The sequence below is a fragment of the Pelophylax lessonae genome (genome assembly GCF_965119305.1).
Source record: "Pelophylax lessonae genome assembly, chromosome: 9".
NCBI lineage: Eukaryota > Metazoa > Chordata > Amphibia > Anura > Ranidae > Pelophylax > Pelophylax lessonae.
In genome coordinates this window covers 240,818,575-240,833,029 of record NC_138776.1, presented here as the reverse complement: position 1 = coordinate 240,833,029, position 14,455 = coordinate 240,818,575, and the positions used below count along the sequence as shown (strand labels likewise).

Below are 14,455 nucleotides of genomic sequence, written 5' to 3'. Positions count from 1 at the left end.
TGGTTGCGGAGGGATGAGCGTGGATATTAGACAATGGCTTAGTGATGGCCTAAAGAGTAACTGGTCTAGAGGTCTGTTAATCTAGTGTATGATCACAAAGCTCCTTTTCTTCTAGGTCTTATGGGAACCATTGATGATACCCTGGCCTTTGAGTCACAAGATTCCACATAGGTTTCTAAGCCGGAATCTCACTGATACAGAGAGGCAGCAGCTACTGCAAGGCTAGAGTAAGTGCTTAAAGCTGAACTCCAGGTGAATTTTAGGTCTTCCCTTGCAGTGGGGCTGCACCCCACACTGCAGGGGTTAACTGTTTGTCTATGCCTAGGGGACCAGATACAGCAGTTTTTACTTACCTGATCCTCCACTCCCACAGGCTGTTCCATATTGCTAGACCAGTCTCTGCAACTTCTTCTCCCCCTGCACTCCTGCAGTCTAAGGACCTCTAATGTTGTGAAGACCATTTTCAGAACCGTAAGTCCTCCATTGGACGTGACGCCGCCAAAGAACTGTCCACTTCAGGAGCGGAGGGGAGCTCTGTTGCTGGGGGAGGAGAGAATCGGGTAAGTAAAAGTGCTCTTACCATTCCCTATACTAAAGGAGCAGTTAACCCTTGCAGTTCGAGGGAAGCCCCACTGCAAGGGAGAACTTTTAATTTTCCCAGGGCTCAGCCTTAATATGTATACCAAGCCAAGGAACTTTTTTTTTTTGGTTAGAGTGGGAGATGGTTAGAAATCCTGTTGAGCTTTTATCACTATCTGGGGCTCCATTTGAGAGACTTAAAGCCCGTACACAAAAGTCGAAATTCGGCTGGGAATTTTCGTCCGACGACCGATCTGCCGATTTTCGGCTTGTTAGTATGGTGCTCTCGACAACCGACTCACACTTTTCGGCCAAAAAAATTCTGGTGTGCAGGCTATAAACTTTTTGTCCACCGTCAAAACACATCCGATTTTCGTGCAGTCAGTACAGATTTCGACAGGGAAAAATCTTATGAGCAAGACTGGCATGCTCAGAGATGAAAGAACACAAAGAAAGCAATCCAACACATGACATCACTTCTGAAGTATAATTCTGTCGGACGACAAAATTTGTGTGCAGTCTAGAGCACATTCCAACCAACAAAACACCACTCTGGACAAAAGACGAACGACCGGTCGGCGGAAATTCGTTGCTTGTGTACGAGGCTTTACCTTTTCTATGTAGTGCAAGGGCGTGCCAGATTGGATAAAAATTGAAAGTGTTTAGGTTTGACCTCATATTATATGGTTTTGGTAAGTCTAAAGGAAAAAGTCTTCAGAAAATCTTATAGTGTGTATGGCCTATTAGCCTTCATTTCTGTCCTGCTGTCAACAGGGACACAGACAAACAATCCAACATGGGTTCCAGTTTCCCCCTTCCCTACTGAAGAAAAGCATTTTCATTTTTGTCTGTGATGATGTTGATGTTGGAGAGTTCCCCTCACTTCCAACAGAGTCTTGGAGAGCAGTAAAAAAGACCGGGGATCAAATCCTTCTCTACTAAAACTAGAAAAAAATGTTGCCTTGTCATATTTTTTAATGGAAACTATCATCTAATCAGATCATTGGACCTTGGGTGCAGAGCTGAGTTCGACTTGCCTCCTCCTTGCAGTGACCTCCATAAGGTATAAAGTTAGGAGCAGTGATCTAAGGGGTTATGGGAGTGCCCTACACTAATGGCAACCACCCAGAGTCTGTTTCAATACTACTTTACTATAAAGGTAGTCAATCCCAGCTGTATTAGGAGGTGCTCTGCCGTTTAAAGCATAAGTTCACTTTTTAGAAAGAAACAATAAATGCAAATTTTTTTGCAGGTAAAAAAATGTGCATTTTTAAAAAAAAATTTGGAGGCTGTAAAGCATTGTTCTCCTGCAGATCCATCAGTGTATCTGTGTGCCCATACGTCCCATACAGGCAAGCAGATACACTAATGGCTCGTTTCCACTGAGCTTTCTGGTTCAGTTCGGTACGGTACGCTATTTATGCCGTTTCCATTATGAATGGTACCCTAATTCCGAACCGTACCGTACCACTTTTTTGGTACCCTTTCCTTGGGGTACCAAGCACATTAGTACCGTACCAACTGGGTGGAGCTACACTCTGCAGAACTTTGATTGGTTGACAGAGAATTCTCTATCACAGCTTTCCTGCTACACCACGCCTATCATGAAAGGGTACTATTGGCAGTGGAAACGCAATGTGTACCGTACCGAACCGTACCGTACTGAACCGAACTGTACCGTACCACTCAGTGGAAACGAGGCATTACAGGAAAAATAAATTAACTACCTCGGCACTCCACAGCACAGTGGCAGTTCATTGAGAACTACAAGCCGACTGCCGCAAAGGATGTCCGAGCTTGTAGTTCATTCACACACACAGCTGTGTGAATAAATGATGCAGCCGTGTGGGCGGTGGTGCTGATTTAAAAAAGTAGCCGCTGATACTGGGAACTTCTCCACATGCTGCTGTCACAGGGAGGGTAGGGGGGGGGGGATTGTGTAGCAGCTGCAGCAATGGGAATATGTTGCATGTTCCACCCAAAAAACAGATGGAATATGTAACATGTGAACTTATCCTTTAAATGCAGCAGTGAAAAATGAGGTTTCTTACCCTACCAAACAAAGCTGTGCTGTATGGTGGAGCTGTGTAGGTCTCAGGACTAGATGGATGGAAATTCAAATCATTTGGCAGGTACAATGGCTCCCATTTATGTATTTCATTCTTGTATTTAGCTGCTTGACTGGAGTTCAACTTAAAAAGTACTTTTTTTTCTAAATTTCCTGCTTTTGTGTGGATTACAGATTGCGGTGTTTGTGGTCAGTACATCTACTGTCTTGGGTATTGGAGGTGGAATTTGGGACAGTTTGTATCATCAGAAGCATTACTATTTACCAAGACACCCAAAGACCTCATCTGCTACTTTTGGGGTTTTTATGTTCATGGGATATCTTGCCACCATTGCCACGCTGGTGCCCTTCTTCCTTTACATCTCGTGAGTAGAACAAGGCATAGTCCATTAATCTGCATGCTATCCATTTATTCATTCTTGTGTTCAAAAAAGGGCAGTACATCTTGGAGCTTATTGGAAAAGAAAAGGTAAACTAAGGCATAGTCCACCTTTACATCATTTTAATATTAAAGTGGGGATCATGTGCTACAAGCTTAACTTGTCATTTGCTTTTTACAATTAAAGTATATACAGTATCTCACAAAAGTGAGTACACCCCTAACATTTTTGTAAATATTTTATTATAACTTTTCATGTGACAACACTGAAGAAATGACACTTTGCTACAATATAAATTAGTGAGTGTACAGCTTGTATAACAGTGTAAATTTGCTGTCCTCTCAAAATAACTCAACACACAGCCATTAATATCTAAACCACTAGCAACCAAAGTGAGTACACCCCCAAAGTGAAAATGTCCAAATTGAGCCCAATTAGACATTTTCCCTCCCTCATGTGACTCGTTAGTGTTACAATATAAAAAAAGGACTGAGTGTTCAGAAGAACTGATAACCCAATCACCCAGCGCTTAGGTCAATGGATAAATCTTATGTGCATATAGACCATAAGATAAAACACAGACATAAAAAGCTGCTGCCTTAAAATAGACAATATAAAATAAGGTGCATATCAATCGAAATTAATAAACACAAGCAGCGCTAGTAACTAAATAAACATATCATGAAGGTACATGAATAAACCCTGTATTGACAGAGCTGACGTCATCAATAATGTAGCGTCTAAAGTCCATGAAAGTCCAAACAGTCCATCACCAGGTGACCTTTCAGTGAAAGGGAATAGCAAACACCAACATCTATAACAAGCTGCTAGGGATATGCCTCCACCTCACCACGTGCACCCCAATGGTAATGCTCTTACCAGGACTTGCCGTACATTAAGCATGTAAATCCTCCACAGACTCTATCTTTGCTTCAAACCGCTTCACAATCGGATATATTCTCAGCCATCAAAGCATATGGGGAGTGAAAACAGATGCACAATAGGGCAGTATTGCTTGATAAAAAAATGCACCTTTATTCAAAACCCTCTCTCATCACACTTACATTGGCAAAGAATTAAAACAGCATTGTATCAATTGCCAGCATAGGATTACCGTCCAGCCGCTTGTCTCCCGCTCACTCAGTGGCGTCCCGGAAGTTCCTCGAGACCAGACGGCGTCCTGTTGCTAGGGTGACCGCGCAAGTCACCGCCCTGACGTACGTTTCGTCAGCAGACTTCAACGGAGGGCGTGCTTGCGCGGCCACGCCACTTCCCTTTTATCTATTCTCCCTGATCGGCATTAACCGCTTCAGCACTGCCACAGCTGTTGCGGTCTGCCATCTACAGGGAGATATATGAATAGCAAGCTTTGTAGCATCTAAAGCTGCCATTTATTTTCATTATTACTGCTGATATTGCAAACTTTATAATTCCTAGTGGCATTGCTGCCTCCTAGCTAGGGTGTACATCCTGTATCACTATTGGCTCTAATAAATATAATGCAAAGCAATATCAACATCATTGAATGTATTTCTATGTGAAATTGGTGGCTGTTTTTCATTGTTCCAATATAATATATCCCAATAGCCATCTAAGCGTCCAACCACACTGCTCTGCCCTATTAGAACACATGTGTACATAAACTGAACATATAAATAGCTGAGAATATTTCAAAAACATAAATATATATATATTGATATGCCACCAATTGCACATACGTAGCCTAAACAATGACCCAACATACATCTCCATATGTTAATAAAACTGGGTCAATATAAGGCAAAGAAATACATATGCTTAGAGATACCAATAATCATATACACTAACATTAAAATGTGCAATGGTATGAGGTTATAAATATATAAAACCCATACATATTATACAACAAAGATAAATATAAAATTCATAAATATAAAATCTTAATGAGCCTTAGGCCCGTCCTTAAGAGGGGCTTGTAGCTGCACATATAATAAAAAGCGATAAATAAATTAAAAACGAATTACTTGCAAAATTAGATACTATCTGTTGTGCTCAAAGAGCTCACATCCTGTGATATGGGTTCACAAAATTACCCGAGCTAAAAGGAATATCCCCGATCACAGGATAGCCCAAACTCAATGGAGTATCTCCAATCTAAACCATCCAAACATACTTTGGGTGGCAAGCTGATGGAAACACACACCCCCACTTTGGCAATGTGGATCCTAATCGATACTCAGTATCATTATGCCCGTCCATCACTAGACGCAAAATGCTATCAATAATCACTTATGAAGCAGTTTACGTCCAGTTCGACGTTCAAGCCTCTGGGATGGAGAACATCGGTCAGGTAAATCCAATATGTTTCTCTGCGTGAAAGTTCTCTTACCATATTAGATCCTCTCCAATTTGGATGGATCCTATCTATGCCCCAAAACCTCAAGCCTGAGGGATCATGATTGTGTTTTAATTTAAAATGGAGGGGCACACTATGGTCTTTATCACCTTTGATGATTTTTGCTATGTGCTCGGACACACGTTTTGACAATGTTCTCTTCGTGCGTCCGACGTACATAAGGCCACATGGACATTCTAAACAATATACCACGTGCGTTGTTTGGCACGTGATACATTCTTTAATCTGGAATTCTTGTCCATTGGCACTTGAAACAAAGGTCTTTATCCCACGGATATGTTCCTTGACCTGCCTACAAGACACACATCTACGGCATGCATAGAATCCCTCACGGTCCCAAAACATTTTGGGCTTGATGGGGGGATCTATGATTTTCTTCACCACTTTGTCACCGAAAGATGGGCCTTTTTGATAGATAAAAGTGGGGTTCTAGGGAATAGCACTGTGGCAGTGCTGAAGCGGTTAATGCCGATCAGGGAGAATAGATAAAAGGGAAGTGGCGTGGCCGCGCAAGCACGCCCTCCGTTGAAGTCTGCTGACGAAACGTACGTCAGGGCGGTGACTTGCGCGGTCACCCTAGCAACAGGACGCCGTCTCGAGGAACTTCCGGGACGCCACTGAGTGAGCGGGAGACAAGCGGCTGGACAGTAATCCTATGCTGACAATTGATACAATGCTGTTTTAATTCTTTGCCAATGTAAGTGTGATGAGAGAGGGTTTTGAATAAAGGTGCATTTTTTTATCAAGCAATACTGCCCTATTGTGCATCTGTTTTCACTCCCCATATGCTTTGATGGCTGAGAATATATCCAATTGTGAAGCGGTTTGAAGCAAAGATACAGTCTGTGGAGGATTTACATGCTTAATGTACGGCAAGTCCTGGTAAGAGCATTACCATTGGGGTGCACGTGGTGAGGTGGAGGCATATCCCTAGCAGCTTGTTATAGATGTTGGTGTTTGCTATTCCCTTTCACTGAAAGGTCACCTGGTGATGGACTGTTTGGACTTTCATGGACTTTAGACGCTACATTATTGATGACGTCAGCTCTGTCAATACAGGGTTTATTCATGTACCTTCATGATATGTTTATTTAGTTACTAGCGCTGCTTGTGTTTATTAATTTCGATTGATATGCACCTTATTTTATGTTAGTGTTACAATGTCTCAGATGTGAATGGTGAGCAGGTGTGTTAAATTTCGTGTTATCGCTCTTACTCTCTCATACTGGTCACTGGAAGTTCAACATGGCACCTCATGGCAAAGAACTCTCTGAAGATCTGAAAAAAAGAATTGTTGCTCTACATAAAGATGGCCTAGGCTATAAGAAGATTGCCAAGACCCTGAAACTGAGCTGCAGCATGGTGGCCAAGACCATACAGCCGTTTAACAGGACAGATTCCACTCAGAACAGGCCTCGCCATGGTCAACCAAAGAGTAGAGTGCACATGCTCAGCTTCATATCCAGAGGTTGTCTTTGGGAAATAGACGTATGAGTTATGCAAGCATTGCTGCAGAGATTGAATGGGTGGGGGTCAGCCTGTCAATGCTCAGGCCATACGCTGCACACTTCATCAAATCAGTCGGCATGGCTGTCATCCCAGAAGGAAGCCTCTTCTAAAGATGATGCACAAGAAAACCCGCAAACAGTTTGCTGAAGACAAGCAGAATAAGGACATGGATTAGTGAGCGCTAAAATAATGGTGGCCACACAAAATATTGACACTTTGGGCCAAATTTAGACATTTTCACATAGGGGTGTACTCACTTTTGTTGCCAGCGGTTTAGACAATAATGGCTGTGTGTTGCGTTATTTTGAGGGGACAGCAAATTTACACTGTTATACAAGCTGTACAGTCACTACTTTACATTGTAGCGAAGTGTCATTTCTTCAGTGTTGATACATGAAAAGATATAATACCATATTTACAAAATAGGGTGTACTCACTTTTGTGAGATATTGTTTAATCCCTTATGATAAACTTCTCTTGTTTGTTTCCTTTTAGTCTGTTAAATATACCATTGAAAGTATTTGTTATACCTGTTGATCCCAGTGGCGAAGCTAGACATTCTTCCAGCCGGGGCAAAGACTTAGTTCGGCATCCCCCCCCCCCCCAATAGATTGGGGACGTAGGGCAGAGAATGGTGTCAGTAGGGAACAGTTTTTTTTTCCATCTTTATTGTTTTTTACATTTTTTTAGAAGCCCTGTTGGGGGGGCTTTGGTGACATACTGGAGACTTTGGAGATGGGAGGCCCTGGTACTCAGTCAGGGAAGATGGGGGGGTCCTAGTGCTCAGTTGGGGGAAATGGGGTGCATTGGTACTAAGTCGGGCGATATGGGGAATCCTTGTGCTCGGTCGGGGGAGATAGAGGTTACTGGTCCTCAGTTGGGGGAGATGGAGGTCCTGGCACTTAGTAGGGGGAGATGGGGGAATCTGGTTCTCAGTCAAGGGAGATGGGGGGGTCCTGGTGCTCTGTTGGGGGAGATGGGGAGGATTTGTGCTCAGGTGGGAGAGATGGGCGGTCCTGGTGCTTAGTGGGGGGGGGGAGACAGGTCCTGGTGCTTAGTAATGGAACCGGGCGAATGGTGATAAGTGGAAGGAGATGGGGGTCCTGGTGCTCGGTGGACAGCTCCTAGAAGTTAAACAGGAGCCAATGTACCAATAAAATAAGTACAATCTGCGCTCAGTGCTTGGTCTACCAAGGTGTTCCTATCTGGGTTGGGAGTAGCACACCAAGGTGTCCCCTTTACGGTCCTGTAGGTGCCACCAGCTGATCCCCCTAGGCTGTGGATTAGAACAAGTGCCGGATTCCCAAAGAGCTAATCATCAAGCCTGATTCAGACTCGCTCCCATTGAGTCCCAGCTGTATTTCTTCAGGGCTGCAAGGCAGCGCAGCAGGCTAAATGCACGTCCAGTTTCTGGATCAAGACTCCTTCTTGCGATCAGCGTCAGTGCAGGCTCACACCAAGCAGCCGTGCTATTCTGAATCCCTGTCCAGGGTCTTGATCCCGGCTCCCTCCTGCAATCAGTGGCAGTGGCATGGCGGTGCTAACATCGAACAGCTGGTGGTGTGTGACAGTGTGAGCTCTGTGATTGAATGCAGCTCATGTCAATGAATCACAGTCCAGCCAGATCCAACCTTCCACCCAACCTCTAGTTTTGGTTCCCAGGCCGCTGGCACCCCTCTCAGGTTGGTACTCAGGGCACACGCCCCCCTAATTTTGGCCCTGGTTGATCCGGTCAGAAACCCAATGAGCTGATCTTTTAATTCGGATGTTGGAACTTTAAATTCAGGACTTGGAATTCAGATTTTTGAAAGAGCAGTTTGGAATTTGTAGTTTAGAATTTGAAATTTGTAATTCAGAAATTAGAACTTAGAACTTGGAATTTAGAACTCAGAATTTGGAATTTGGCTTGGATTTTGGAATTCAGAATTGTGGAATTAGGAATTCAGATTTTTGAATTTGAAACTTAGAATTTTGGAATTCAGAACTCGAAATTTGGAATTCAGAATTTGGAATTCGGGAACTCAGAATTGAGAATTTGGAATTCTGAACTCGTTGGAATTCGGAAAACAAAAGTCTGGAGTTTGGAATTTAGAATTTGAAACTAGGAATTTGAAATTCAGAACTCAGAATTCTGGATTTGGCATTCGGAACACAGAATGTGGAACTTGGAATTTCAAACTTGTTATTCTGAACTGGGAATTTGGAACTAGGAATTTGGAGCTTGGAATTTGGAGCTTGGAATTTGGAATTCAGAACTTGAAATTGGGAACTGGGAATTCCAGTTTCTTATTTTGGAACTCAAAACTTGGAATTTAGAAATCAGAAGTCGGAACTTAAAATTTTGAATATAGGATTTGGAACTCGGAATTTGGTATTCTGATTTTAAAACTTGTATCTCAGAATTTGGACATCAAAACTCAGAATTTGGAATTATGAATTAAGAACTTGGCTACAACATCTGATTTTTCGGATGTCTACAAAAAAATATGGGAAAGAGACACAGGCAAAAACTTCACGAATGAACAGTGGCGGAAGTCATGTATTTTTACACATAAGTGCTCCCTCAGCACACGCATGCAGGAAACAGCTTTTAAATTGAGAACGCAATGGTACAGAACACCAGTTAAAATTAAACAATGGTTCCCCCAGCAACCGGACACATGCTGGAGGTGTGGGAAGGAGCAAGGCACATTCCTGCACATATGGTGGAGTTGCCCACAGATTCAGGGTTTTTGGAAGGCGATAGCCCACTGGATCAAACAGGTAACGGACGTGTCTTTGGACTTTGACGCTCCCACCTTTCTCCTACACATTAACCACTTTTCTTACAAAAGATATAAATCCTCCCTGACTAGACATCTATTAAATGTGGCTAAAAGCTTAATACCCCTTCACTGGAATTCATCACACATACCCTCACTCTCAGACTGGGTTTCCCAAATCCATGAAATGGAAAAAGTTGTAGCCATGAAACTAGAAAAGAACGATAAACTCCACAAACTCTGGTCTCCCTGGAGATACTTTTCGGTTACAAATGATTACCTTAGTTTAAAATCAAGTACTTAGACCCACATGCAAAACCAACTGTGCCCTTATTATATTACTCACCTCTGCGTGGGCGGTTTATTGATGTGAAGATCCTGAGAATGTGCAAATACGCAATACCCTACCTTCCCCATCTTCCCACCCCCCACTCTCCTTACCTCATACCCTCTCATCTCCTATTCTCTTCATTTCCTTTCTTTACATTCACCTTCTTCTCTTACCCCTCTATGGGTTTTTCCAGTGAGTCACCCGAACATGGGGACACACTGGTCCTTAATACTGTGCATCCATTCTGACCCTAGGCGTGTCCTATTATATTCAAACTGTCCCATGCATTCGCCAACCACAGCTGTCTGCGAAATCATGGTGTTACAGTCATATGACATGCCCTCATATGTTGTTTGATGATCCATATCCTGTTTATCAATTACATTTGTAAAGTAAGCATCGTCACCTCAACCAGAAATGTTTTTTTTATATGAACATTACACACCTGTTCCATGTTACATTTTGTTAAATCTGTTGGTTTCAAACTGTGTAATTTGTTCCCTTTTCAATAAAGTTTTTTATTGTGAAAAAAAAAAGAACTTGGAACTCACAATTTGGAATTCAGAATTTGGAAAAAGGAAGTTAGAATTCAAAAATCAAAACTTAAAATTCAGAACTCGGAATTCTAAATTTGAAACTTTAAATTTGGAAATACTGTGCATCTTGAAAGTATTCACAGCCTTTGCTCAATACTTTGTTAAAGCACCTTTGACTCCAATTACAGCCTTAAGCCTTTTTGAGTATGATGCTACAAGTTTGACACACCTATTTTTGGGCAGTTTCTCCCATTCTTTTTTGTAGGACCCCCCAAGCTCAATCTGGTTGGATGAGGAGCATCAGTGCACAGCCATTTTCAGATCTCTCCAGAGATGTTCAATTGGGATCAAGTCTGGGCTCTGGCTGGGCCACTTAAGGACAATCACAGTTGTTCCATCACCACTCCTTTGTTATTTTGACTTTGTGCTTAGGGTCATTGTCCTGTTGGAAGATGAACCTTCGCCCCAGTCTGAGGTCCAGTCCTGCAGGTTTTCATCAAAAATGTCTCTGTACATTGCTGCATTCATCTTTCCCTTGATCCTGACTAGTCTCTTAGTTCCTGCCACTGAAAAACATCCCCACAGAATGATGCTGTCATCACCATGCTTCACTGTAGGGACGGTATTGGCCAGATGATGAACGGTGCCTGGTTTCCTCCAGACATTACACTTGCCATTCAGACCATAGAGTTCAATCTTTGTTTTATCAGACCAGTAATTTGGTTTCTAAGGGCCTGGGAGTCATTCAAGTGCCTTTTGGCAAACTCCAGGCAGGCTGTCATGTGCTTTTTACTGAGGAATGGCTTCCGTCTGGCCACTCTACCATACAGGCCTGATTGGTGGAGGGCTGCAGAGATGGTTGTTCTGGAAGGTTCTCCTCTTTCTACAGAGAAACACTGGAGCTCTGTGAGAGTGACCTCCGGGTTCTTGGTCACCTCCCTGACTAAGGCCCTTCTCTCCCAATCACTCAGTTTGGCCACTCTAGGAAGAGTCCTGGTGGTTCCAAACTTCTCCCATTTACAGATGATGGGAGGCCTTTGTGCTCATTGGGACCTTCAATGCTGCAAAACATTTTCTGTACCCTTCCCTAGATCTGTGCCTCCATACAATCCTGTTTTGGAGGTCTACAGACAATGCCTTGGACTTCATGGCTTGGTTTGTGCTCTGACATGCACTGTTAACTGTGAGTCCTTCTATAGACAGGTGTGTGTCTTTCCAAATCATGTCCACTCAACTGAATTTACCATGGGTGGACTCCAAGTTGTAGAAACCTCTCAAGGATGATCAGTGGAAAAAGGATGCACCTAAGCTTAATTTTTGGAGTGTCGTGGCAAAGGCAAATACTTATGTACATGTTATTTTTTTGTTTTTTATTTTTGTAATATTTGCAAAGATTTCAAACAAACTTCTTTCATATTCTCAGTGTGGGTATTGTTTGTAGAATTTAAAATAATGAATATAATCAGTTTTGGGAAAAGGCTGTAACATAACAAAATATGAAAAAAGTGAAGCGCTGTGAATACTTTCCAGATGCACTGTAGTACCGTTGTCACCCTAGGAATTAATATAGCAGGATCAGCAGGTTAACCCCTAGGCACCGGTGGTACGCAAATATGTGGCGCCTCAACGCCTGATCCTTAGGGCGGAGGGGCCATATATTTGCGTGAATTGCTGTGTATACAGTTGTGCTGCCCTCTCCCAGCACAGTTACTGTCCCCTAACCGAAAGCTCCTGATCACAACGAGTTTTGGGACCACATGACCACCAATCACGATGGTCACGTGATCTTCAGCCGCGCCCTGCCTCCCGGCGTCATAATCCTCTTAGGAGCGGTCGGCGCTAAGAGGTTAAAGTAAAGGGTAAAAAGCCTGAAACAGAAACAAATGTACCAAATTCAAAGGCTGACTCCATCTTTTATAAAAAAAATAAATAAATAGTAAATACATATATATTTGCACAAAAAAAAATGTGCATCTTGCAAAGCATTGCAGTGGAGATCAGTGGATCATAGGGGCATTGCAAGGCTCTTGCAGACTCTTCCTCCAGCTCTCTGTCAATACCAAGGTACGGACTTTGAGTTGGAGAACTGGAGGAAGTGTCAATGAACTACTACTGCGGTAATCACTGCACTTATGTTTCCTTGAGATCTACATGTCCGCCTGCTGTAATGGGACTTGTACTTCATTCACAGGGTGGGGGGGTTTGAAGGGCACAGGTGGTTCCCATTTGCACTGCGTTGCTTGTTACGCCCTAAATACAGGTGTAACTTAACAAGCTGCAAAAAGTGGAGTAAGCATTAGGAACCGGTAGCCTGACATCTATTACATTTTTTTCTTTAGAATCAGATATATTTAAAAATTGCTATCCCTTCTGTTTTAGGATGGAGAGGACTCTGAGCCACATAGAAATATTTTGTTCTCAAGCAATGAAGAACCTAGTCACCAATGGGTCCCTTGGACACTCAGCGGCGCCTGTCTTTCCTTTTTTTTGCCAGCTGGATTTTCGTCTTTTGCCTGCCAGAGCTGCCCTGAGTTTCCATCAGCATCTGTAGAGCATATGCTCCAGAAGTCCCTGATCGTTTCAACTATCTGTTGTTCGCTGCATTAGGGTCCTTTCTCTTTGGCACAAGCGCTCAACATTTCTCCTGTCTTGAATGGGTCCCTGGGTGAGAGACATCTTGGTACCCCCCCCCCCCTCCCCTTTTCAACTACTGATCAAGGGTAAACACTTTGTGGACAGATGAAGAGCTTCTGTGATACCCTGAATTGTTCAAATGGTGTCAAGAGGAAATGGAAAAAGCATTCTACGTTTCTTGCGTATCAGACAGACAAAGAATCCACTTGGATAATACACAATGCACAATGCATTAAACATGGGGCATCATTAGGAAAGTCTCCCACTTCTCACCTGACCCTAAAATATATAACAAGAGGACCCCAACACCCACCCAGCCCCATCTAATATTATTTGGCCCCTAAATTTCAGAGAGCCGTTGTGCATCTGCACAACCTTTGCGAACAATGGGTCCAATCCTGTCCAAAAGAGGTAAAAGCCTAGTAGATGATCCTGATAAGCTCTCCATCATTTACATGAAATTGAGATAGGTGTTTTAAATGGACTGACCAAATTTGGAGAGATTCCCTGTTACCTGACGTGTCAACATAATAGGAAGTAAAGAGAATTCTCTCCAATGGGATACTTTCCTACTCCTATCTAAAATTTTGAAAGATCGTTTTGGCTTTAGATCTACATTAACATAACACATAGTATTAAAGCAGATCTTGCAGTCCACAGCTACTAAGTCCTATATTGTAAACCCCCATCCATCTTAAATCACTGACTGATCAAAAAAAAAAAAATTGGTCTTAGACTTGGCCTTCTGGCTGATTTAACTAATCGAGGGTGATGTCACTCCTTAGGGAAAGCTAAGGACCCCAAATCTAAGGAAAAGTACTCCTGCAATGTGTGAAAAGATGCCGCAGGCTTGAAGTGTTCCTAAAGTCAAAAGTTTTTTTTTACCTTAATGTGTTACCTGCATTAGGGTAAAAATATATCACTTTAAGGTCCATCACTCTTGGTTAGGCAAATGGACCAGAAGACTTGATTTTTTTTTCTTTGTCAGGCCTAGTTTTTCTAAGTGTGGGTGGAAAGGGGGTGCTACAATATAGGACTTAAACTATATGTGCTTTGAACTTCTCGCAGGCTATACAAGAGAAATCCATCAATTCCCCCATCCACATTATTGAAAAATGAACTTATGTTGATCTACGGCGTGTAGGGGACTGAAAGTGCTCACAGGGCCACTAACCACTTCAATTCAGCAGCATTTAGCCAAAATTCTAGCAGTGTGTGGCCAGCTTTAGTTGCTGCTGACTACAAAGTCTGCTTTATTTAC

At 42.7% G+C, this 14,455-nt stretch overlaps 1 protein-coding gene across 1 annotated transcript in view; it reads left to right on the top strand.

The window, feature by feature from the left end:
• Positions 1-14,455, top strand: part of LOC309563345 (phospholipid-transporting ATPase IC-like) — a gene marked incomplete at both ends in the record, with an annotated part of 170,504 nt that overhangs the window by 55,629 nt on the left and 100,420 nt on the right. The window contains one exon of the mRNA XM_082267739.1: positions 2,822-3,012. Coding sequence (XP_082123865.1) covers positions 2,822-3,012 — 191 coding nt within the window. The remainder of the gene's footprint in view (positions 1-2,821; positions 3,013-14,455) is intronic.